The sequence below is a fragment of the Notamacropus eugenii genome, chromosome 7 (genome assembly GCF_028372415.1).
Source record: "Notamacropus eugenii isolate mMacEug1 chromosome 7, mMacEug1.pri_v2, whole genome shotgun sequence".
Lineage (NCBI taxonomy): Eukaryota > Metazoa > Chordata > Mammalia > Diprotodontia > Macropodidae > Notamacropus > Notamacropus eugenii.
The window spans coordinates 136,225,630-136,249,949 of record NC_092878.1 but is presented as its reverse complement, the minus strand read 5'-3'; the positions used below and the strand labels follow the sequence as shown (position 1 = coordinate 136,249,949).

General features: G+C 38.6%; 1 protein-coding gene across 2 annotated transcripts in view; it reads left to right on the top strand.

Annotated features, from left to right (window-relative positions):
- The window catches only part of TSPAN5 (tetraspanin 5), a 211,975-nt gene that overhangs the window by 143,329 nt on the left and 44,326 nt on the right, over window positions 1-24,320 (top strand). For both annotated transcript variants that reach the window (XM_072625026.1, XM_072625027.1), the window contains exon 2: window positions 23,545-23,595. In XM_072625026.1, the coding sequence (XP_072481127.1) occupies window positions 23,545-23,595 (51 nt within the window). The remainder of the gene's footprint in view (window positions 1-23,544; window positions 23,596-24,320) is intronic.

The following is a 24,320-nucleotide window of genomic DNA, read 5'->3' as shown; positions in this document are numbered from 1 at the left end:
GCTATCAATGTACAAATATCTTTGCTCATCCTCAACTCCCCTGTTCCTTACTTCCATCCCCCTTAACTTAAACCACTTTTCCCCTCTTGCCTCTCCTTTTCCACTCCACCTCTGCTTGCATCATCTCCAGTACTCTCTGGAGTGCCTGCTCCATAATTAACCAACATTCCCCCATCTTAAACATATCCCTTTCTTCCTACCAACATTTTCTGATCCTCCTTGAGCCTCTCCTGATGGCTTCTTTTTGTACTCTGACAGCTCTTTTACATATCTACCCACTTACTAGCAAAGGTCTGGGAGCCAGAATATTCCTTGTTCCCCATTTTGTCTACAATGTTTCCTTCTTTGAGGTTTCTACTCTCCAAATTTATCATCTATTCCAGATGTGATAGCTCTAGCTCTTATCTAATGTATTCTCCCTCCCCATCCTCCCAAGTGTATTCTTCCTTTCTCAGTAAATTCAGTTCTAGTTTATACTTTCTTTTCCCCATTTCATGCTCTCTTATAGCCTCTTATAAGGCTACTTCAATATACATATTTATTCTCCCATGAATATCCTAACTTCCCTGTTCTTCAATTTGTTTAGTTCCAATAGCTTGGTCCTCCACACCACCTCTACTACGCGCCAAAGTGGTCATGCCCATGATCTTGCTATCACACCCAAGCGTTCTACTTCCATGTTCATAAACTCTGGAATTCCTTTTTTGAACTAACTCCATGCCTTACAACTTGTAATCCTAATTCTTTTTCCTCTCATGGTGTCTATTGCTGCTACCCCTCAGTTCTTTTCCTGGTCATTCCCTCAGCCCTAGTTACTTTCCTCCTTTTGCCCCTCATATTTTGCCAAACCCTAACCTGAGATTATTCCCACACATCCAATTCCCTTGCTGCTAAACAGAGCTGGAGAAAATCACAAAATCATGGATGTTGGGTCCACTACAACTTTGTTGGTTACTTTCAACTAGGTTCTCCCAGCATACAGTAAGGCAACCATTCTGTGGGCTTTCCTAAAAGCAGTTTGGTGGTGCAATAGAGTGTTGGATCTAGAGTCAGGAAGACCTGAGTTTAAATCTTGCCTTTGACCAGATTTGACTCTGGGCAAATCTCCAGGGCAGGGATTGTCTTTTGCCTCTGTTTTCTTATCAGTAAAATGAGCTGGAGACAGAAATGTTAAACCACTCTAGCATGTCTGCCAAGAAAACTCTAAATGGGGTCATGAAGAATCATACACAACTGAAAAATGATTCAACAACAGTATTAAAGAGCCTACTGTATGCCAGGCACTGTCCTGGGTGCTGAAGACAGAAAAAGCAAGTGAATCTGCTCTTATTTACAGAGATGGTTAGATAAATATAAAATGGATTGAAGGTGCTTTGGGGGAGTTCCTTCATGCAGAAGGTGGTTCTTCTGGTGGAGCCAAGACTTTGAGATGACTAACATATCTTTAGAGATAGAGGAGTGTATTCCAGGCATGGAGGACAGCCTGTGCTCTTTGTTTCTTGCTCTTCATTATCAGAGCCTGGAGAGATAGGGGAAGGAGTCAGTCCATGTAATTGTGCTCTTTTCCAACTCACCACCCTCATCATTCCCATAAGAATAGCATAAAGTTGCTTTCTCCTACCTCATCATCATAATTTTTTTTTTTTTACTTTCTTTGGAAGCTGCTTTAGCAGTTTTGGATCTAAAAAGAAACCACAAGGCTCTGGATGAAAATTCTTTGGCTCCTTTGGTCATCATGTCTGTTGGCTTCTTAGTGATTAATTTTCAGCCCCTGCCTTGATTCAGCAGCCAGTCCAAGGATCATTTTTTTCTTTTTGATACTTGAAGTCGCACATTTTTCATCCTTTATGTTGGACAGAGGATCTCCTTTCTCTCTTCAGTTTCTCTCCCATTGAGGATACATCTTTGGTCATTCTCTGTGACTGGGGGAACTTCCTTGACTCTCATGAGTAATTTTCGTCTCCAGGAAAATGGAAAAATAACCCATCCTCCCCAATTGCCCAAGTAAGGCATTGCTTTGGTATGCTGCTCATCAAAGAACACTCAGCACTTCCCTGTTCCTGGCTTGTTTTTCCTCAGCTTCAATTATTCTGTCAGCTATCATTTTCCTTTCAAATTTTTATTTTATGGAGTCGATATTGATCCTTCTTTGAGCTATTTTAATAATACTACAACTTTACACTGTGTTTTCTAAGCTGCTCACTTCCCAGATTACCCATTAAGCCTCATGATTATCCCCATGAGGCAAGCAGGATCAGACAGAGTGTCTGTGAGTGAGAACATGGGATTGAAACCAAGGAGTCTGAGGAAGGAACACAGTGAGTTGGGTCTTCATGGAGACAGCTTGGTCTGAATGGGTAGAGTGTGGACCTGGGAGTCAGTAGAGGACCTGGGTGTGAATTCTGCCTCAGACGCTTAGAGACTGTTATCCAGGCAAATTGGGAGCTCTCTAAGCTTCACTTTCCCCTTCCTATAATAAAATAGGCAGAAGATTATCTACTACAAAGGGTTGTTGTGAAGATCAAACAAGATAATGCATTTAAATCATTTTGACAACCTTAAAGTGCTATTTAAATGTCAGCTACAATTGTTTTCATTTCAGGTTTCTCCACTAGTCGTTCTTCTGCGTATATGTACATCATTCTGAGCATTCTCTGACTCTCATTATTCTTGAATGGGAACTCCAATTACTGCTGAATGAAGTAAAAGTAGTAATGAATGAATTAAAAAGCATTGATTAAGCATTATGTGTCAAGAATAGTAATGTGTGTTGCTATTCAGTGAAGTCCAGGTTTCTGTGACCCCATTTGGGTCACAGATACTGGAGTGGGTTATTATTTCCTTCTCCAGCTCATTTTACAGATGAGGAAACTGAGGCAGAAAAGGTTAAGTGATTTGCCCAGGGTCACTCAGCTAGGAAGTGTCTGAGGTCAGATTTGAACTCAGGTCTTTCTGAGTCCTGCTGTATCACCTAGCTGAGTAATGTGTAGCCTGAGAAATAAGCCCAGAGTGGAGACTGTTTCTAGGTTAATTTAGAGCAGGGGAATTTTTAAACTTTTTTTAAAAAATTACATTTTAATACAATTGTTTTCCTTTGTAGGCTTATGTAATTTGTGAATTTAAAAGCATTCTAAAAGGGATCCATAGGTTTCATTAGACCGCCAAAGGGGGGAGGGTCCTTGACTCAAAAAGGATAATTTTCTCTGTTTTAGAGATATCAGAAATAATCACTATATCAGGTCCACTAATCTCCAGTGGTTTGTGACTATTGGTTATGTTTCAGTTCCCATGATATGAAAGTGAATAGGAAGGACGAGAGGAAGCAAGTATTTTTTAAGTATCTGCTACATTTCCAGGTACTGTGCTAAGCACTTTACAGAGATCTCATTTGATCCTCCATAGGTTCTATTCTTATACTTGTTTTACAGTTGAGGAAACTGAGACAGACAGAGATTGGTAATTTCCCTGGGGTCATACCACCAGTAAGTGTCTGAAGTCGGATTTGAACTCAGGTCTTCCTGACACCAGGCCTAGTGCACTGTTCGCTACAACACCTAGCATCTTCTTCGAATAAACAAAAGGAGCCTCTCTTCCATGTGAAGGTTATCGGAATCAGGAATTTAGTTGCTTAATGCTGTCATATGAATCTTTCTAATGCATACCTTGGTCATTCACTTGCTCAGAAACCTTTAATGATTCCCCATTGCTTATTGAATAAAAGCTAAGCCTGACATTCCAGGACCACCCTTAATATCCCAGGTAATCTTGTGTTCCCATGGGCACCAGGCTAGTATGTACATTTTTACCTCCCTGGACTATCTGAGTATTCTTAATGAGTAGCCTTTCTTCCCTGCGAATCCAGCTAAAAATTGTCAGAGCAGCTTTCTATTTCATATAATTATATTATTCAACTTTTAACAAAAATCTTCATGGTTCTCTGTTACCTACTAAATAAAGTTAATCTCCCTCCTATTGTATTAATGCATCAATAAAACATCCTCAAAAAAAACATTTTGTAGCATGAGTATGCTACATGATTATCGTGGTTATTTGATGTTCTCTGCCATAGCTCTTTGACTTTTCACATTCTGTATAGGAAAAGGGAAGCAACCCCCACCCCCTCCCCCAAATAAAAATATTAGCTCACTGGAACAGAATAGAAATCCTAATCCAAGAAGCAAAAATTTCACAAAAGCAGAACTCATTTTCTGGAATAGCCATGAATTTGGTCTTAGAAGTTAGGCATTTGTTAGGAAGCATTAATGATAATCAGAGATGCTTTTGCTGAAATGTGGAACTTGAAAGAAAAGGCAGTCCAAAGCTAGGCAATTTATTTCAGTCACCTTATAAATCATGTACCGCATCTCTCCCTCTCTCTTCGTTATATTTTCCGTCTTCAGCTGCCTTCTTCTGGCTGAGTGGGGGAGTGTTCCTTCCTTTCTCTTTTTCCCTCCCATCTCTCCCTTCCCTTCCCCTCTTTTTCTCTTTTTTCCCTTTCCTTTCTTTTTATTAGGGGGTGGGGACATTGTGCACCTAAATGGGCAACAGAGTTCCTAAAGGCAATAGAGACTGACCAAGCACATGAAACAAAACACCATCATGTCAATGCACAAGCACTGACTCTCTGAGAGCAATGCTTGTGATATTTTCATGTATTCATGAGATGATTAATTTTTTAAAATGATCTTGATTTCTCAATTTGAAGAGATCCAAGAAGATCTTAAGAGCCTGGTTTTATTTTGTAGCCTTTTGGGATTTCTGAGTCTTTTCTATTGAAAAGGACTAATCTTGGGCCATTTCCCAGTAGATTAATGGACAGATGACTTAGTTTTCAAAATAATTGGAAACCGTAAATAACCGTATGACAATATACTCCACATCACTCAAGATAAAAAATACAATTTAAAATAAATTAGGGTTTACTTCACACTATGCAAATTGTCCAAGATGACAGATGATGGGTATAATCATTGTTGAAAGTGTTCTGGGAAGACAGACCCACTGGTGGAGCTGTAGAGTGAGTCAGTTCTTCTGGATTTCTATTTGCAATCATGCAATGAAAATGACTGAATTATCCATGTCCTTTGACTTGTCAGTCCCACTATGATACATGTAACACAATTAAGTCGAAGGAAAAAAGAGAGATATAAATATGCCAAAATGTTTACAGTAACACTCTTTTTGGTAACAAATACATAGAACCAAAGTACGTATCCAATGACTAACTAATGAAGAAATAATGATGCCATGTGAATGTAATATTATTGGGCGGTAAGAACTGATAAATACCAGGACTTGGAAAATATGATTTATATGAATGGCAAAAGAGTAAAATCAGCAGGACTGACAGAGTAGTAAACACAATGATGACAACAATGCAAAGTGAAAAATCATTAAAAAGAAGTTGAACTGCGAGTAATTAAAAAAATATTACAGGTCCCAGACAACAGACAACAAAACAAATTTCCCCACCTCATGGTGAAGATGCCTTGAACCTACAAGATTATTGGACATATTGACAGATGTATTCTTTGCATCAGATTTAAAAAAATACTATGTCACAAGACAGGGTTCGAAATGATGAGTCTTTGGATTAGATCTGAGCATATAAATGCTTCTTCTGGTTCTTCTTTGACATGAGGCTAGTGGTGGATGAGTGAGAGGACTTTATTAGAATCCTCTCATGTTACTGTACTGCTCCAAGTTTAAAAAACATTTCCCCCCACGATATTGGAAGGTGGATAGAATAATTACTGTTCACGTGTACTGATGTAATTCAGTTCAGTTTTGCACATGAAAAATTGAAACTTCCCAAGGCCATCCAGTCAGAGATGCAGGAAGGAAGTTCAGGAGAGAGGTGCTTATTGATATCAAAATAGACTCAGGAAGACTAATTGACTTGCCTGTGGTGGTGTAAGTGTTGGGGGAGTCTGGTTCTTCAGGTCTAGGATGGAACACAATGAGTCATTAACAACAATGAACAGTTAACAACACAGTGGTGCAGTACCAAGACCTGTCTCTGGAGTCAGACGAACTGGGTTCAAATTCTGCCTCTGATGTGTTTACTACTGATGTGACCTTGGACAAGTTACTCTTTCTGGGCTACAGTTTCTCCAAAGATAAAATATAAAGTTTGATTAGACAATCTCTAATGTCTCTTCCAGTTTTAATTATAGATTTTATGACAGGATATTAAGGAAGGACAGAGCACTAGGTCAGGTAAACATACCCTTGAATTCATATGGACATGTGTCTAGTCAGGAGGATGTATTGGGTGTGGTGATTTGCATGGTGAATTTCACCACGTCTGAGGGGTACCAGTTCCTTACAGTTTGCTCTTTATATAGCATAGGCAGTCAGGAAGCCTAGTGAATGACTCAGCTTTGTGGTTCAATTAATTCTTGGGAACAGCTTTCCTGCCTTTCAGATGGAAAAAAATCAGCTCAACCTGTGTGGCAGATCTCATTCCTACCACATGTGGTTACAGAGTGAGAAAGTGGAATTTGAATCCTGGATGGTTCTGTTGATTCCAAGGCCAGTGTTCTTGCTGTGTGATGAAATACTCACTAACCTTCTGCTGAATCTTCCATTTAAGGTTTGCTTCAGTGACTCTTTGTGGTGGGGAGGTAGCCTTGGACTCTGCGCTAGGGCAGTATACATCAGCTCTGACACATCCACCAAGGTCAAATGAATTTGTATGTATCTGATAAAGGACAATGTATTTGGGATCAGAAGACCTGCCCAGTCAAATACAGGGAGGTTAAATTGTTCATATTTTGTTTTTTGAGGAGGACCAATGACATTACAGGGTGATGTCTTGACTTGTGTGTGAATTGGATTTAGGTGAGGCAGAATTGCACAAAGTCATCAGCCTCACTCTCCAGAGTCAAAAAAGTCCAGTGATAGGACAGAACTCAAGATGGCTGGTGATAGTCTGGAATGCAATGGATGACCTTGGTGTTTTTAATGTATGACCAAGCTCCGTCACCTCCTTGGTGCTCCAAAGTACCTGCTTCAGCTGCCTTCATGACTTTGGAACAAAGTGTTCTCATCCACCCATTCTGATGGGGAAAGTCTTCATGTGCTTGGGGTAGACAATCCCCTTAACTCATTGACAAGTTTGAGGCTTTTCAGTTAACCTCAGCCTGGCTTAGCTTGTCTGCTGAGATGGTTTAGCAGGGTGTGGCCACTGCACATGCTACCGCTTCTTGGAGCCAGAGTTGGGTAAAGGTGGACACCAAAGGTGGATGAGCATCCAGGCCAAGGGGTCAGCAATCCTTCTCCCCAGAGTTGGTTGTCCTCCCTGAGCACCCCATACACCCCAGAGATGTGAAATACCAACTTGGCCAAAAGTGGTGACATTTTTGGGGTCATTGCTACTCAAAGACCATCATGTAAATCTGGAGCCCTTATACTTTTCTGTGTCATAGATACTTCTGGCAGTCTGGTGAAGCCTATGAACCTCTTCTCAGGATAATGATTTTAAATGTGTAAATTAAAACATATAGGATGACAACAAAAATCATGTATATCAAAATAAAGATGTAGTTTTTATTCACAGGTTCTTAGATGCCTTGGAATCTATCCACAGACCAAAGGTTAATAAGCATTATACTAAATTGTATAAGGCTTATGCTCCATTGGTAGATAGTATGCCTTTACATTAAAAATTACAGATCCATTTAGTATCAAATTATAATATTTTGATCAAATACACAAGATAGTGTTGAAACAGTACACAACGACAGTGAAAAGACCCTCAGATGTGTGTAATTTTGTTTGATTAGGACACCCACATCTATTCTTTTCATCACAAACCCCTCCCCTTCTTTGCTTCCTGAGTCCAAATCTGACCTCTGCCACTTAGTAACCAGGTGACCTTTAACAATTATCTTCATGTCTCAGGACCTCAGTTTCTTTATCCGTAAAATGAGAGTTGGCCCCGCTGACCTCTGAGGTCCTTTCCTGCTTTAAATCTATGATCCAATGACCTTATAATAATGATAAATTGTGTCTTTTGTCCAAGAAATCTTCAAATTTGACGTCAAGAAGGTAGATCACAAGCCCTGGGAAAGCAGACACTATCATCTTTTTGCCTTTTTAAAAAACCCTACCATTTCTCATAATGCTTGGCAAGTAGGTACTTAAAAAATATTTGTTGGCTGATTATATTGAGTGCTATAAAAGTACTGTGGATTATGCAAAGCCATTTCACATAGGACTTATCAATTTTTTTTAGGTGGCAGCCTCAGGACAACATTTTCATACCCTTAGCTTATTCCTTCTGAGAGTGACGATGATGGACTTGGAGTCCATAGAAAGCTAGGTTTGACTTTGATTTCTTGTGTAAGCTCAGTTTCCTCATCGGTAAAAAAGGATAATAAAACCTGTAGTCCTCAGTTCTTCATGGTGATCAAATGAGGATGAATGTAAAATACTTTGTAAATCTCTGTGTGCTTTGTAAATGCCAGATACTAGAGTAGCTAGATGGTGCATTGGATAGAGTATCAACCCTGGAGTCAGGGAGACCAGAGTTCAAATCCAGTCTCAGAACATTTACTAGCTGAGCGACCCTGATCAAATCACTTAATCCCAATTCACACTCCCTCCCAATAAATAAATAAATGGGTACCTTTGTACCCATTTCAGTATTTATCTTTCCCTTTATACTGCTACTTGTATTTCACAGTGTAATTTGCTGACGCTCTCATACATCACTTTTCTTTGGGGTCTGCCTGCTAAGACGTTAAGAAAAGATTGCCTTCTCCATCTCTCTCCATTTCCAGAAGTGCTTTCTTGGTTTCTGAGGACCCTCATTCCTCTTGCTAGCCTGGGTCGGGTGTTTCCATCTCTATTACTAGTTTTGAGTATGGTATCTTAAGTACCTGAAGACAACTGACAGGGATGTCTTGGACTTCAGTTGTAGTTTTCATTATTATCTCCTGTAAAACAAGAGTAATGAATGAAAGCACTTCTAAGTTTGTTCTTCAGTTGCCCCCACAGTAAAATTCAGTGATCTGTAAATGCCCTTTCTTGATTTTTATTTCAAGTCTGGGTGCTGAATGCTTATATGACTTGTTTTACTTAATAAGTTCAGAGTACAGGATGAATTGCTACCTGTTTAATAGCGGAAAAGATGTTAATATAGCCTGTGTATTCAGAGGTCTTTCTATGCAATATTTTATTTATTGAAAAAAATTGAATAAATGGCATTCTTTTATATATGTACATATATATGTGTGTGTGTATGTGTCTATACATATAAAAACGTAGGTGTGTTTGGATATATAGACATATATGCACACACATGTATACGTATATACATACACAAATGTGTGTGTGTGTGTGTGTGTGTGTGTGTGTGTGTACCCTACAAGTCTCACTTGTGGTGAATATTTTGTTTTGAAACCTGTGTTAGTGCCAGGATTCTTAAAAGAATGAGATACATTTTCTTTTTGGCTTAAAAGATAATTTTGTCTTCATAAAAGACTAGCTCCAACGTAGCTGATTTGATCTAATAAATCTAGTTATTTCCTTTCTTCTGCTTCTGTGGTCTCAATGCGCCAGGCCAGGAACAAATGGATAAACTAACCAGGCCAGATATTTAAGCACTTGGGAGTTCAGGCATTGAATATCAAGTGTACCTTGAGCAAATCCTTTTGAGATCTCTGCTTCTTTATCTGGAAATCCGTAAAATTAGATAGTTCACTTGTTTTTTCTAAGGCACCTTTTATCTCTCACTGTGATAATGACACTATATTTGAAGCTAGATAATCTGGGTTGGAGTCTTTGCCTTTTACTGTCTAAGTGACTGGGCACAGCTCTTCGTTTCTTTGTCCCTTGGGAGGCCTTTATTTCCAGTTCTTAATTCCACAAGCATTACCTGAAAGACCTATGGAATCCAAAGATTAAAACAAGTTTTCTAAATTAAAAAGCATTGTGCTACAGTGGACGTGGGATCAGTCAGTTAACAAACATCTATTAAGTGCCTGCTATGTGCCAGGCACTGTGTATGTGTGTTGCTGGGGATACGGAGAAAGGAAAAGACAATATTTGTTCTTAAAGAATTCGCAGTCTAAAGGAGTCATATATAGACATGATTATTATGAAACCAGGTAAATTGCTTAATATCTGGGCCTCAGTTTACCTCTCCGTAAAATAAGGGAATTAGAGTAGATGATCCCTAGATCCTCCTTCAATTTTTAATGTATTTTGATTAATCAAGAAAATAACTGATAAGCATAGTGACAACTAATAGCATAGTGAAAACTACTAAATATTTTAAGCTATAGTTTTGAGACTTTCATTTTTAAAATTATTTACCATATTTTTTTGATTTTTTAAAAAACATTATCCAGCCCCCCCCCCCCATATCCTTCCTTCTCACTCCCAAACTGTCACCTATAACAAATAATTTGAAAAGGAAAAAGAAAGGGAAAAATCAATATAGCTGATCAATACACCGAAAAAAAATATCTGACATTATATGCCCACCTTTTCTATTCCCCACCAAGTAGTAGGGAGGGGGAGTATATAAGACAATTTTAAAAACTGCTGACCCCTGAGTTTTCCATTATAGCTTATTGTCGCCATGCCTAAATTAATTTTCACTTTTGAAGCACATTCTTGGAAGATGTAACAATCAAAATAACTATTCATTGACTTTCTGATAACAAACATTAGGCAAGGTGATGAACAGAAGGAAGTATGCTCCACAGAAGAACTGTAATGGAGGAGATCCAACCTAGAATCCAGACTGAGAATGTGCTAACTGCAGCAGGACCCAAGACATTGCCCCAAGATGCCTAAATCTTCCAAGAAGTCTGACATGTCCATCCATACAGGGAAGATAAAATGGATGAAGAACGTTTATTGCCCAGATTTTAGTTATATTTGAATGGACTCCGTTTAGAACTTGTCCAACAGTGCTGATATCTGGGACAGACAATACAGATAGATAATGAGCTAAGCCCAGGGGAAAAGGAAAAGAGGGAAAATTGCAGAGCACTTTTGTTGACCTCAAGCTGTTATGGGACAGCAAAGGCCAATCTTTTCAATATGAACATTTTACTGATTTTTGCTTGGTATACCAAGAAAGGCTTGGAATACCGTGGTCTTCAAAGAACCAAGGATAAGCATCATAGAGGGCATTAGAAAGGCATGTGCTTGGTGTAAACAGGCTACTATGTACAGGACAATATACAATATCCAGTTAACTTATCAAAGCTTGAAAACAACACTAAGACTTTGGTATATCCTTTGTTATATACTAACTAGTAAAGAACTCTGAAGTACATGAATCGTTAAGAATTGTACAACAGAAAGAAAACATAGGCTAATCATGTGGCAAGTACAAGGGGTAAAGACTGAGCAGTCAGAGTGCTCTTTGGGGGACTCTGTGATAAGTGGTCCTGGACACAGAAACACTCTATTAGTTCAGGCTTGATTTTGAGATGAAATAAGATACTAACAAGTCATTGAGGAGTTTTAAAAAAATGAGATTTACTTTTCCCTAACCTAGCAAGGATATGCAAAAGGATACAGTGACTCTAACCTCCCCCTTTGTATCCATATGAAGACATGACTGGACCAGGTGTGGTGAATCCCTTGGTCTTCAGACATTTACCAGAAAGAGCTTTGACTGCAGGTAGGCGGGAATTTTTTATGTCCTTGGGTGATCAGGCTGGGACCTTTCAGTTCTATGGGCAGCTTTCTCTCCTTTTAGGAAAAACTCATCTCTTCTTGGGATAGGCAAGAACCTTAGTAGATATCCTATGGGAAGAAAGCAAGGAAAGCCTTCAGAACATTGGGCAAACCCTGTGTGGTGAACTTTGGGGAGGATATTGACGATATTTGAAAATTGATTTGTTTTGATTGGCATCATTGGAAGGAGCTCCTGAATTAGGGCGATCACAGGTCCATTTGAGGATCTATAGAGTATTTTCTGGGGCACTAAATGATAGGATGCTAGCTTTGTTAGAGTTCAATTAACTCTCTTTTCAAAACATTCTTAAATATGCTTTTAAAATTTAGCCTCCTTCTGTACACTGGGCCATTTATGAAAGTTTGCACAGAGAAGGGGAATTTGTCTTCAAAAAGATTTGGGGACTGTCTTTTTGTTCAATATTTTAAGCGCTTGGCAAAGTGGCATTCCCATATAAGTCATATTGAAGATGAGTAAGTTAAAGTCAAACAGCCTGATTTATGTTCCTGACTGAAATGCCCCTGTGATATGAATGAAATGGAACAGGAATTAATCACCCAGAGCCTCTCCACTGCATGCGACCATATTGCAATGCACTCACTTGCTGGGAGCGACTCAAGGGCAAGGGATGAACCATTTTTCATAAACCTGATGCTACCACTCTAAGTGTGTATGATGGTAATGAGTGTTGTCAACAATCTACTTTCTGATGATGTTTCTCTCTGGTTAATGGCTATTAAGTCTTACCTTGAGCTGAGAGCAGAGAAAAAAGTAACTTCTCCAAGTTGTGTATTTATTATTGAATTATTATTAGATAAAATCTACTAGACCACTCGATTAGGTAAATGAGATGACTTGTCCCCTGTCTCATTGCTTCTATATTGTGGCATTTATTCATCAGTTGAATATTGAAGAGAGCCCAGGTTAAATTTAAGAAGTGATTTCAGAATATATAAAACTTGAGTCTGAACATATCAGTCCTCTGTTCAAAAATCTGTAGTGGCCTCCCCATTGCTTGTGGGATAAAATGTCAGCTTCAGTCTGGTAGTTAAAACGTTCCTCAATATGATTCCCACTTACCTTCCCAGGCGTTTTATACTAACAAACCCCCTTCACAAAATTCACTTTCCAGGCAAGTGGCCTCCAAGCTGTTCATTCATTTCTCAGACTCCACACTCAATAACCCATCTGAGAGGCTTCTTCTCCTGCTTAGAGAAGAACTCATCTTTCATCTTTTATTTCTTGGATTTTCTATCTGCCTTCTTACCTTCCTTCATAGCATCTATACAAAACCTTTCCTTTCCAGTCTAAGGGCTCCTTCTCTCCTGAAAATGCTTTTACTTATCTAGGGACATGCTGCATACACATCCATTCCACCCACCCCCACGCCCCACTGCCAATTTCTATTCCTCATGCTCCTGCTCACCATGACTCTAGAGCAGATCTGGTAGAAAAGGAAAACTGAGAGGTGCCCATTCATGGAGACCATCCAAGATGGTAGCCAGTAGCCGCAGGCGAAGGAAGGCCTGTTGTATCTCGGAGCGCTTAGGGATTTGGGCTGCAGTTTGTTCTATATCCAATTTCCCATGAGTCTTTAAAATAAATAGTCGTATAAAGACAAGTATAAAAGAATTTTTTGCCAGAACCCATTTTCTTTGGTGAATGTGAAATGACAGTGGGTACTTGGTACTTACTGGGCTCTGTGTAGTTCATAGGAGACACTGGTGATGTTCTTGGTTGGAAAGAGCCCAGTACGCTTCTTTTTATAGTGTTATGAAAAGTTGGGAAGGAGACAAAAGTGAGCCAGTCAGCCATCGCTAGTGTGCATCCTGAAGACAGCACGCTTAACCTGTTCTCCTTGCTTCATTGTGCCAGATAGATGTTCTCCCTGTGTTCTGCTTTCATTTCCTAGGATTGCTGTAATAAAGTCAGAAAGGAGATTTCACCGCAGCCAAATAGCATGAAAGATATTTGATGATAAATGAATATGAAAAAGTAGAAAGGAGCATGAGATGATGTTAACTATTGTTAGAGAGACAGGGTTGATTTGGGAGGAAATATATGTGTATGTATAGATATGTGTATATATATAAATATACATACACACCTATGTGTATATACACATAGGTGTGTCTGTGTTTATATATATATATACATATATGTGTATATAGATGAATTATATATGTGATGACTAGCCTTCTGAAAGTCACATTTTTCTAGAATAATAAGATGATAACACAGCACGGACTCATTGGCCAAGTGACCACTCACATTGCTTATTGTGACAGAAAGATGCATTCAGTATTTTTTACTTAGGTGTGAGGCTTGAAATTCTGATGTTCAAAAGGGTCATCCAGAGCGTCTTTGCTTTCTGTGTTAGTAGGGAGGTTTCATGGAGGGAATAAAGGTCATTCTGAATGCTAAGGAAGAAACTTGTATACATCATCTAGTGCCTGCCACATGGGAAGCACCTAATAAAGGCTTGTTTCCTTTCCTTCCTTCCGTCTGCTGGTTTTTGTTCTCTAAAGGGGTGTGTGTGTGTGTGTGTGTGTGTGTGTGTGTGTGTGTGTGTACAGAGAGGATCAAATTAGATCGTGTCTATAAAGTACCTTGTAATTCTTTGACTTCTCTCTCTGTAAATGCCAATTATTATTATTTTTATTGTTTGTTATGTAATAGCAAAGTTTGTTCTGCAACAAATGGAAATTTATTTTTTTAAAGCAACAAAGCAAAGCACTTAGAATGCTTTGTATTTGTGAATCATGTAATTTGTTCCTTTGCAACTTTAAAAATATATTTGCATTAAAATGAGTAAACACATTAATTCCTACGATGGAATTTACCTGTTACGTTGCTGCCCTTTCCCGTCAGGATAACAGCCTGCAGTTTGACATTTTTGAAAAGCCCTTTACAGTTAGGATACAATCTGCCTTTCCAGGATGATTTTGCATAACTGTCCTTCATGTAGTCAGGATACCAGACTGACCTGCATAGTACTCAACATTCATTTCCCACTTCTGGGTTTCTATACATGCTATACCCCTTACCTGCTTGTCTTTTTCAGCTCTACCTTCTGGAATCCCTGGCTACACAGTCTGGAGTCTTTCCTTATCTATGTCAAATGTTAGTATGCACCTTTCCCAAATTGCATCATCTATATTTTGCATTTCTTCCTCTATACCTAAAATTCCCACCAGTGGAATGTAAGCCCCTCAGCTTTCAGAAACATCCTCATTTTCATCTTAATATCACCAGCGCCTGGTCAGTGCTTGTTGAATGGAATGAAAATGAAGACTTGCCAACAGCTAATAGGCACTGCCCATGTGCCCAAAGGGAATATAATTGCCATTCCCTGTCTGAGAACATGGATTCCTTTTTGAATTGATTTGCATTCCTCATCAAAGTCGTCCATTTGTGGTGTAGCGTTAAGAGTTAGAAATTAGAATTGGAGTTACATGATGTGAGTTAAAATAAACTCCCAGTCCTGTTTCTTCATGGTTTGATGACCACAGACAATCCCTTAATCTCATCAAACCTTGAGTTTCCCCATGTATAGAATGCATGGAATCACACTTTCCTTGCCGTCTCACAGGGTTGGTATGAGGCATCATGGAAGCACCATCTTTGGAATTCAAACCCTGCCTCTGATGCTTACTATGAGGGTGCCCTTGGGAAAGTCATATATCCACCATTCTGAGCCTCAGTTTTCTTATCTGTAAAATGAGGCGGTTGGACTAGGTTTATGGCTTCTGGGCATATTTCAGCTCTAAGTCCATTTTCCTATGGAGGATCAAATAAGATATGAATATCCCTTATAAACTTCAGTAAAATTAAAATATCTAAGCATGGAGGTTAGAGTATAGCTTCGTTTTCCATTCAATGTGCAGCCGAATCATTTCCCCTTAAACACACTTAGCACCAAATCTTCTAGATGTTCAAATTGCTGCTGAATTAATGGAGTGTTGCGAAATGAAGTCAAAGTTAGTGAAAAGTTTAGTTAAGAACTCACAAACCTACAGTTTGTTGCAGGATTAGTCTCAGGACCAGGAAGATATTTTATAATTCATAGCGATTTTTCTTAGACTAAGCAAAAGTGACTTCCATTTTCAAATGGAGTTTCAGAGTTCGTTTAAGATCTTGAGCTTGTCTGTCCCAGATGCAAAGCACCTAAATCAGATTTTTAATTTTCCACAAATCCATTTTTAAGAGGGAAATATAAAAGATCTTGGTCAATCAACAAACATTTATTAAGAATTTATCACATATATACTAGGCATTGTGCCAAGTGCTAGGAAAACAAAGGAAGGCAAAAATAATTCTTGTCCTCAAGGAGCATATACTCTAATGGGAAAGAATAGTTCAATTCAATAGCGGTGCTTCGGTTGAGTTAGTAGCAATATTTACAATAACATTGGATATGATGGCACAGTCTTATAATCCCAGTTACTGGGGAGGCTGTGGCTTAACCACGGGAATTCTGAGCATCAGTGGACTAAGCCAATTCGGTATTCACGTTGAGTCTGCCATAGATAGGGTGAGCTCTTGGGAGCAGAAGGCCACCAGGCTGCCACAGGAGAAGGGAACTGGCCTGGATCAGTAATGGGATTTGCCTCATGTATGGCCCTGCACTTCTGATCTGGGTGAGATAGGGAGATTTAGTGTCAATTTTTTTTCTTTTTAACAACGTTAATGCTTTTCTTTGGATAGTGCTTTGGCATGTGCCAAATATGAAAAAAACATTTTGATTATGCATATTAATTTTGTTTATATATGTGTGTGTGTGTCCATGCATGTGTGTGCACATGCTGGCTCCTTTGGTAGAACATAATCGACCTGAGAGCAAAGATTTTTTTCATTTTGCTTGTTGACTGGTTTTGGTGTTTGCTTGACCATTATTTTAATTTGTGACTGTAAATAGCAATTGTTTCTGTTTTGATCAGAAACCCTGAAGGTCTTCCCTTCTCTGTGTGATTTTTTTTTCTTATGACTAGGTAAAAGATGCCATCCTTTGCCTCATTTCATACCTAACTGTGATCATTAAATGGGTGCTGCTTCAGATAAACTGAGACCTGGGAAAGACCTTAGGTTAAAAAAGTCAAGCTCTCTCACTGCATCCAGGGACATTTCTAGTCATCCTGATCTATATCTTGCCACAGGACCCAGATGCCTCTGGGTGAAGGAATGAGGCCAGGGACCTTGCACAGCCCTGCCTCACTTAAGTCCAATTCATTTGCAAGTCATGACATCACCTTTCTGATGTCATTGGTCCTTTTCAGTGAAGGACAAATAACAAAATTTTAATTTGTTATTTAGCATTAAGGAATCCGGTGTTTGTATCTCATTCAGTCAATGAATATTGAGACTTACCGTGTCCCAGGCACTGGGCTAAGTGCTATGGATGGCACCATTTCTGCATATTTACGTTTAGAAATACCTAAGAGTACAAGTTAGTAGATGGCATGACCAAAGAGTAGATGGCACCTTGGATATAGTGCCAGACCTGGAGTCAGGAAGACTCATCTTCCTGAGTTCAAATCTGACCTCAGACACTTACTAGCTGTGTGACCCTGGGCAAGTCACTTAAGCTTGTTTGCCTTAATTTCCTCATTTGTAAAAAAAAAAAAAGAGAGATGGGCTAAATAATCTTTAAGGTCCCTACTATCTGTTGTTCCTATTAGATGTTAAAAAGATGCTTTTAGAAAGGATCATGGGATCATGGATTTAGGTCTAGAAGGAACTTGACAGACTCTTTGAGGAAACCCAGTTCCTAGGAAGGGAGGCTTCTTGCACATTTGAATCTCAGCTAGTGAGTTAAGGGACAGAGCTGGGACTCTGCTTCTGAACCTAGGGCTCCTGATTCCGTATTCTGACCACAACATTGTACCTAACTCTAAGGAGTAGTCATTCCCTGACTACTTCTTAAAGAGGCCTATTCACTCAGTGGGTGTTACTTCCCTCTAAGTGAGTACCTGAAAAGGCCAAGGTCTCCCACTGCATCCTGGGCCATCTCCAGTCTTCCTAATGAATATCTGGTCACTGGACCCAGATGGCTCAGGAGGAGAAGGTGAGGCTGAAGACCTGCACAGCCCTCCCTCACTCAAAACAAAGTCAAGTTCAAGTCATGTCATCATTTCTCTGATGTCATGGTCCTTTTCGAAAACAAGGACAAATACATCAACCTGTTTCTGTGTGCCTATAGGTTGCTTCTTTTGTTCAAAGCTATGTAGTTTGTTAGTGGTAAAGCAGTGAGCAAACAGTAGGGAGGGTTTCTACCTTTCCTGTGAGCCCCTGGCCACAGGCCACCTCCAGTAATAGAAGGAATTGGTTTCAATAGCTTTTAACGTAACACATCCTCCTGAAACTTTGGCTGGTCTGTTTATTTACAAAGTAGTTAGGATGAGTACTGTGCATACCATTCCTTGTGATTTACAGAAAATAATCGTTTTTTGAAAGAATAAAGTGTCAGAAAGCAGCTGATTTTTTCAGCTACATCTCCATTAAAAGGCAAGCTGGCATTTTTTCCTTATTTTTCCTCCCTCTTTTTTGCTTTGTGTTTTTAAAGTTTTTTGGGTTTTTTTGGTTCAGGATTTGAAAATTTAAAAAGTTGTTATCTATATTGGAGGTCCAAATTTGGGTTAGAAAATTGATTTGCTCTTTACCTCAATATGTTCACCTTCTACTACTTTTCTTTTTTGAGGTTACCCATGGCTACTGAACATCTGTTAGCTTTTTTAAAAATAGGAGTTAACAGTCTTACTTTTTAAAGTTACTTGTGAAGCAGATGAATATAGTTTGCATAAATGTACGTGGCCTCCCCAACTTTAATTTTTGTGATTAAAAGTAACTATCACTAAAAAGTACACAAGCTATTGAAAGATCACTTTTAAAGAAGTATTTTGGCTTTTAATATAAAATTTAAATTATTTAAATAAAGACTTAATGTGAATATACTGAAATGGCATCATATATATCTTTTTAAAAGTAACTAGTGCCAAAATGTACATAAGCAATTGAAAGATCATTTTTTAAAGAAGCATTTTGGCTTTTAATATAAAAGTTAAATTATTTAAATAAGTACTTAATGTGAATATACTGAAATAGCATCACATAGATCTTTTTAAAAGTAACTAGTGCCAAAATGTACAAAAGCAATTGAAAGATCAGATCACTATTTTTATAAAGAAATATTCTTGTTGACATCTGCTTCAAGGAGAAATTGAGCACATGACATGTCACTTGGAAGATCATGGAATATGATGACCATCCCATGAGATCTTGAACTAGCAATGAAAAATTGTTATATAAAGTCCTTTGGATGTCAAAACAGAAAGAGAGAGAATTCTAGAGAAGTGCTTTCTGCCATTGAATGAGACCTCCTGTTTTTGTAACCATAACTAGCCCTACCCAGACCCACTAAGATCTGGTGGAGAGTTCATTCCATGCTACTTAGTTCCAGCCTCTTGGCTCCTGACCAGTTAATGATCACTCTAACTAGCCCTACTCAGACCCAGCACCATGTTCCCAGCAGGCTATCTTCATGCCATGCCGCCATATTTAGAATGCTCCTTTTGTCACCTCACTCCCCGCCCAACACATACACATCCAAGTACATACACTTTCACCTTCAGCTCTGGGAACAGTAATAAAATAAACACCATTCCTCTTGGAATTCTTTTAAAAGATGTGTCCCTCAATTGCCTTGACTTCATTTTCCATCCCCTCTACCATGACCAAAGCATTACAATGCCTGGTACATTGTAAGCACTTGTTACATGATCCTTCTCTTCTTCTCCTCCTTTTCCTCATTCTCTTTCTCTCTTTCCTCCTCCCTTTTCCTTCTTTCCCTCTTCCCCTTCCTTCCCCTCTTAATCTTTGCACCCATTGCAGTGAACCAGTTTAATATCATAAGGACCCAACAAGGACTGGAGTGAGATGAAAGGCCCTGCAGTTTCAGGCCCCAGTGGAAGGAGCTGGTGTGACCTTTCCTTCAATGTCACCCAAGTTCCTCTTGCCACATCCTATGGATGCCTTTTCTTAGCCAGCTTTTCCTGAAAGTCCCCACTCATGCTGTGGCATATTCTCCCAGGTCTAGACATCAGCATAGGAAGTTCAGGAAAATGATTCCTCTCCTCTGTGAGGGAAATGTGCTCTTGACCCTGGACTGAAGATGAAAGTAGCAGTGTTGAGCTCTGGGTCTTGAGTTTTCCTATCTTGGACAATGGACATTTTATTTACCCTATCTCTGTGATGTCATTGAGAAATTGCTTCCCAAAATATCCCAAAGGCTTGGAATAAAACTCATAACTTATTATTTTTTTAAAAAAGTGACTAATAATTTTTAGCTGCATAGTAGGCAGAGCTTTCTGAAGTCAACCCCGGGTTCAAAATCCATCTCTGAAGTTTACTATTCCTGTGATTTCGCTCCTTGGGCTAGACTTGTAACTGCCTTTTTGGGGATTTGGTGTCCTCATTAGTGAAATGAAGGGAGTGGATTAAATGACCTCTGAAGTCCTAAAGTTATAATCTTATCCTTTGAAAATGTATGTACTTAATATGCAACTGATAATAGCATCAAAAGCTGGGAGGAGTTCCTTAAAGATCATCCATTTGCAGGGTCACGCAAGTTAGATTTGGACCCACATCCTCCTGACTCCAGAACTGTTACTGTATTCACTGTGCCACCTAGCTGCCCCTAACTCCCTCATTTTTACAGATAAAGGAACTGAGGTCCAAAGAGAGGAAGCTACTTACTTGCTCAAAGCTATGGGGGAAGGAAATAGTAAAGCCCAGATTTCAATTCAGATTGGGGTTTTGAGTCTGGTTCTGGCAGTCAGTTGATGTTCTTTACGTTCTAAAAGACATTCTCAGGTAGAGCTTCCCAATAACATTTGATTGATAATTTGCATATCATTTAGAAATAGCATTGAGCTGTAAAGTGGTAGTTTTATGTTTCCTTTGTAAAGGAATTAAGTGTTGCTTCTAAATCTCTAAAACTGTATTAGCTGCAATTTAATCTTCCTGGGTCTCAGAATGAGGTCAATATTTTCTAGTTTTTCAGATGAACTAAGTGTGCCCCCAAGACTGTAAGTCTTTGTGTTTTTTCTCTTTTTTTGTTGGAGGGAGGCAGGTAAAAGCCTGGCTAGGTGTTGAATATTTTTACTTCTTATTAAATCCAACCTATTTGAAATCCCTATGACATTGTATGGAAAGTGACATTTCTGAGCCACCACAGCACACAAATGATCACCATGCCATTGTCTTGGAGTTAATTCATTTTCTATCAAAATAGTAGTGCTCTTTCCTCATTCTCTTACCATTTTGGCAAAACCATTGGTATTCAGGTTGCACATAGGGCTCTTGAAAGAAAATGTTTTCAGGAAAATTATAAACAAAAGTAGAATCATTGCTAAAACAGAAGAAAGCTCTAGTGAACTTCCTACACCATTCTATCTTCATCTCCTTTGGAAGACCTCACCTCTACATCGGGATTGTCAATCCTATAGCCAACTTGGATCACCCATTCAAATTCCCTTACTGGCTGTGGAAAGCCTCTGTGATGCCCTAACCATGCCTCATGTAACCCAAACTTTCCAACTCCCTGCAACACAGAGGAAATATCTTTGTGTGGTTACCAGACAGGAGTCTCAAGCCTTCAGAGCGTTAGTCAGAAGAAATCCCATTGGGGCTCATGGCTGCACTGCTCCAAACCATTTAAATCTGTCTTACTTTTTTCCCGCCAGTAATGACAGTGATTAAACAGTGGAACAGGCTGCCAAGGGTCTGCCCCTAGAGATCTTTGAAAATGGGATAGATAATTAGCTATCTAAAGCATCCACCTTGGCTACTTTCAGCTTTCCTTTGTATAGTCGGGGCCTTGAACTGGATAGTATCATAATTTATGTTCTATTGTAAAATGCTTTGTGTATTTCATCTCATGAAATAGGTGTGACAGGTATTGCCTTCCCTATTTTAAAAATATTAAAACTGAGGTCTGAGGTGGTAAGTGACTTGCTAATGATTGGGGATTCAAGCGTCATCTCTCCTGACTCTCCAGCATTCTTTCTACTCCCCACCTTCCCCCAGCTACTTCTCTAGAATACCAACTTCTACTCCTGTGACTCATTCCTAATTCCACATTTTGAAAAACACAGTGAGACTAGAACTTGGGACTCAGAAGACCTGACTTTGAATTCCAGATCTACCACTTGCTAGTCATTTGACCTTGGGCAAGTTGCTGAGTCTGTTTCTGCTTTTGTAGCAGAGGTCATTAAAGAGAGAAAGAAAAAATAGTAAAGAAAGAAAGAAATGAAGAAAGGAAGCCCTCCCCAAAAAACCTGCTTTTGAAATTAGAATACTGTAAATGTGAGTTAGTTAATAGTCTATTTGCAAGCTATTAACTGATCCTACTCCCTATCACATTTTTCAGTAAGCTAAAAAAATTAAATAGCTCTCTTTTATATTTATTCTGTGGTGTAAATAACACCTTTTAAATCATTTGATTGGAAAGTGACGTTATTTGAGATCTTAAAAACTAATATTTTGGGAGGTGTGGCAGCCTAAGAGACACCATTTTGTTTTAGTTTCACTATTTTAAACAATTTTCCTCCTGATGAATCAACACATATGAATGAAATATACCAGAGTCTATGTTACAGAAGCTCTATTTCCTCTTTATGGGAGGAAACCTTAATTGATAGTTGATCAAAATGCTGCTATTGATAATGTCTAAAGCAATTTTAACTCTGTAGTGGGTTAAATGATTGCCTTTCATGTTGAGGGTGGTATAATTTTGGACGTTTGTAGTCACTGAACTAGTGATCACTTTGTAAAGATCTCATGTAGTGAGTTAGTTAATTAGCATTAGTAAACACCCATTATGTTCAAAGTCCCATGATAAGTACTGTAAACCCAAAAGGCTTAAAAGATCAAGGTGTTACCATGGCAAGGCTGAAGTCTTCAGTCTCTACTTTTTGGAGTTTAAGCTGGATTTTGGATTTGGGTGAATTGTTGGGTAGATCCATCAGTCATCCTCTAACCAGATTTGAGTGGAGAATGCCCACTTGTAGCATGTGTCCTTCTGGTCTATAGATCTCTTTCTGATGTGAGGTATGAGAAGCTCATGCTGTAGCCTTTGAAATGACTCAGTTAGGTGAAAATTGTTTTTTTTATCCCCATTTTATTCAAAACCTTTTTCATTATTGTACCTTTTTTATTATTTCCATTTGGTCAAAAGGTTATCGAAGTAAGCCCAGACCAGGAATGAGATACAGGACAATTACTTAAGTCTCTGACCTCTAAATGTTTCTTGGAATGCCCCTCTCTCCACAGAGGTGTGGGGGTCACGCTATTGTGTTTGTCAAACTTTGGGGCTTCCTCCAAATTTGGTTTGTACAAATGCTCCCATTAAGAAAGTTCAGGCAAAAATTTGATCATTATTCAGTTTAGCTGTTTAATATATGTATATAAGTTCCTTTCAAAGAATTTGTATTTTAGATGTACGGCTTATAGTCAGAACACTAGCTGTAGTTTATAGTCCCCTCATACTAGATCTGGAAGCTTTAGGCATGATTGATGATTTTTGTTACCTATCCATAACTAATAGAATGATGGTCTTCCAGATACCCAAGTATCCTGAGCCTTCCAAATTGCTTCATTCAGTCCTGGTTAAAGGTGAAATGATTTGTGTGATTTCTCTCCCTATGAAAGGCTGAAATTCACATTGTTAAAGAAGTAGATTTTTCAGGCAAAGTGAAAAATAAATTGTTTAGAAAGTTGATTTTTATGTCCATAAAAACATCTTCTGTATACACTGCTCACATGACTTTATTTGTTTCTTTCAGTTCTTGGGCATAGCGTTTCTTGGAATTGGACTCTGGGCATGGAATGAAAAAGTAAGTTGAATATAATGGTATTCCTTCTTTTGGTGGTGGTTACAAATAGTTTGCTGTGCCACATATTTTCTGGTTTTTTCTTGTTAACAGTTGTGTATAAAGATGCACACTTAACAATAAATAAATGTTCTTGGAGATAATTTAAACATCTTTTTAAAAACTGCTGAAAAAGTTCCCAATGATACCTGCACCAAAACAATTACTGGCGTAACTAACACATCTTACATGCAAATGCATGTGTTCACATAAATACACATACATGTACACAGGCATATATGTTAAAATTTTATCAGCAACATAGAGGTAGGCCTTATAGATTTCAGGAATAAGGATGGATCAACCATACAAACATTTATTAAGCACCTACTAAGTGCTAGGTGGTTAAGATATAAAGATTAAAAAAAAATAGCCCTGCTATCAAAATGCTTAAGAGTGTTCAAAGAATAAAAATGTTTTTGTAGTAGACCATGGTGTTAGATAAATTGAGAGAATTAAGGAATGGTCTTTGATAGTACTGAAAGCACGAACTATTATTGGCGATGTATGTATGGTATGGAGCACTTTGTAAATATTAAAGAAACAACATAGTGTGGTGGGAGAAGTCTGCATTAATAATCTCCATTATGAATGCTTGGTGCTGACTGTGATGTATAAAAAATGTTGCTCAGAATTTATATCTAAATCCTGTATAGTGAAGGAAAATCTGGAAATATTGAACATTGTAG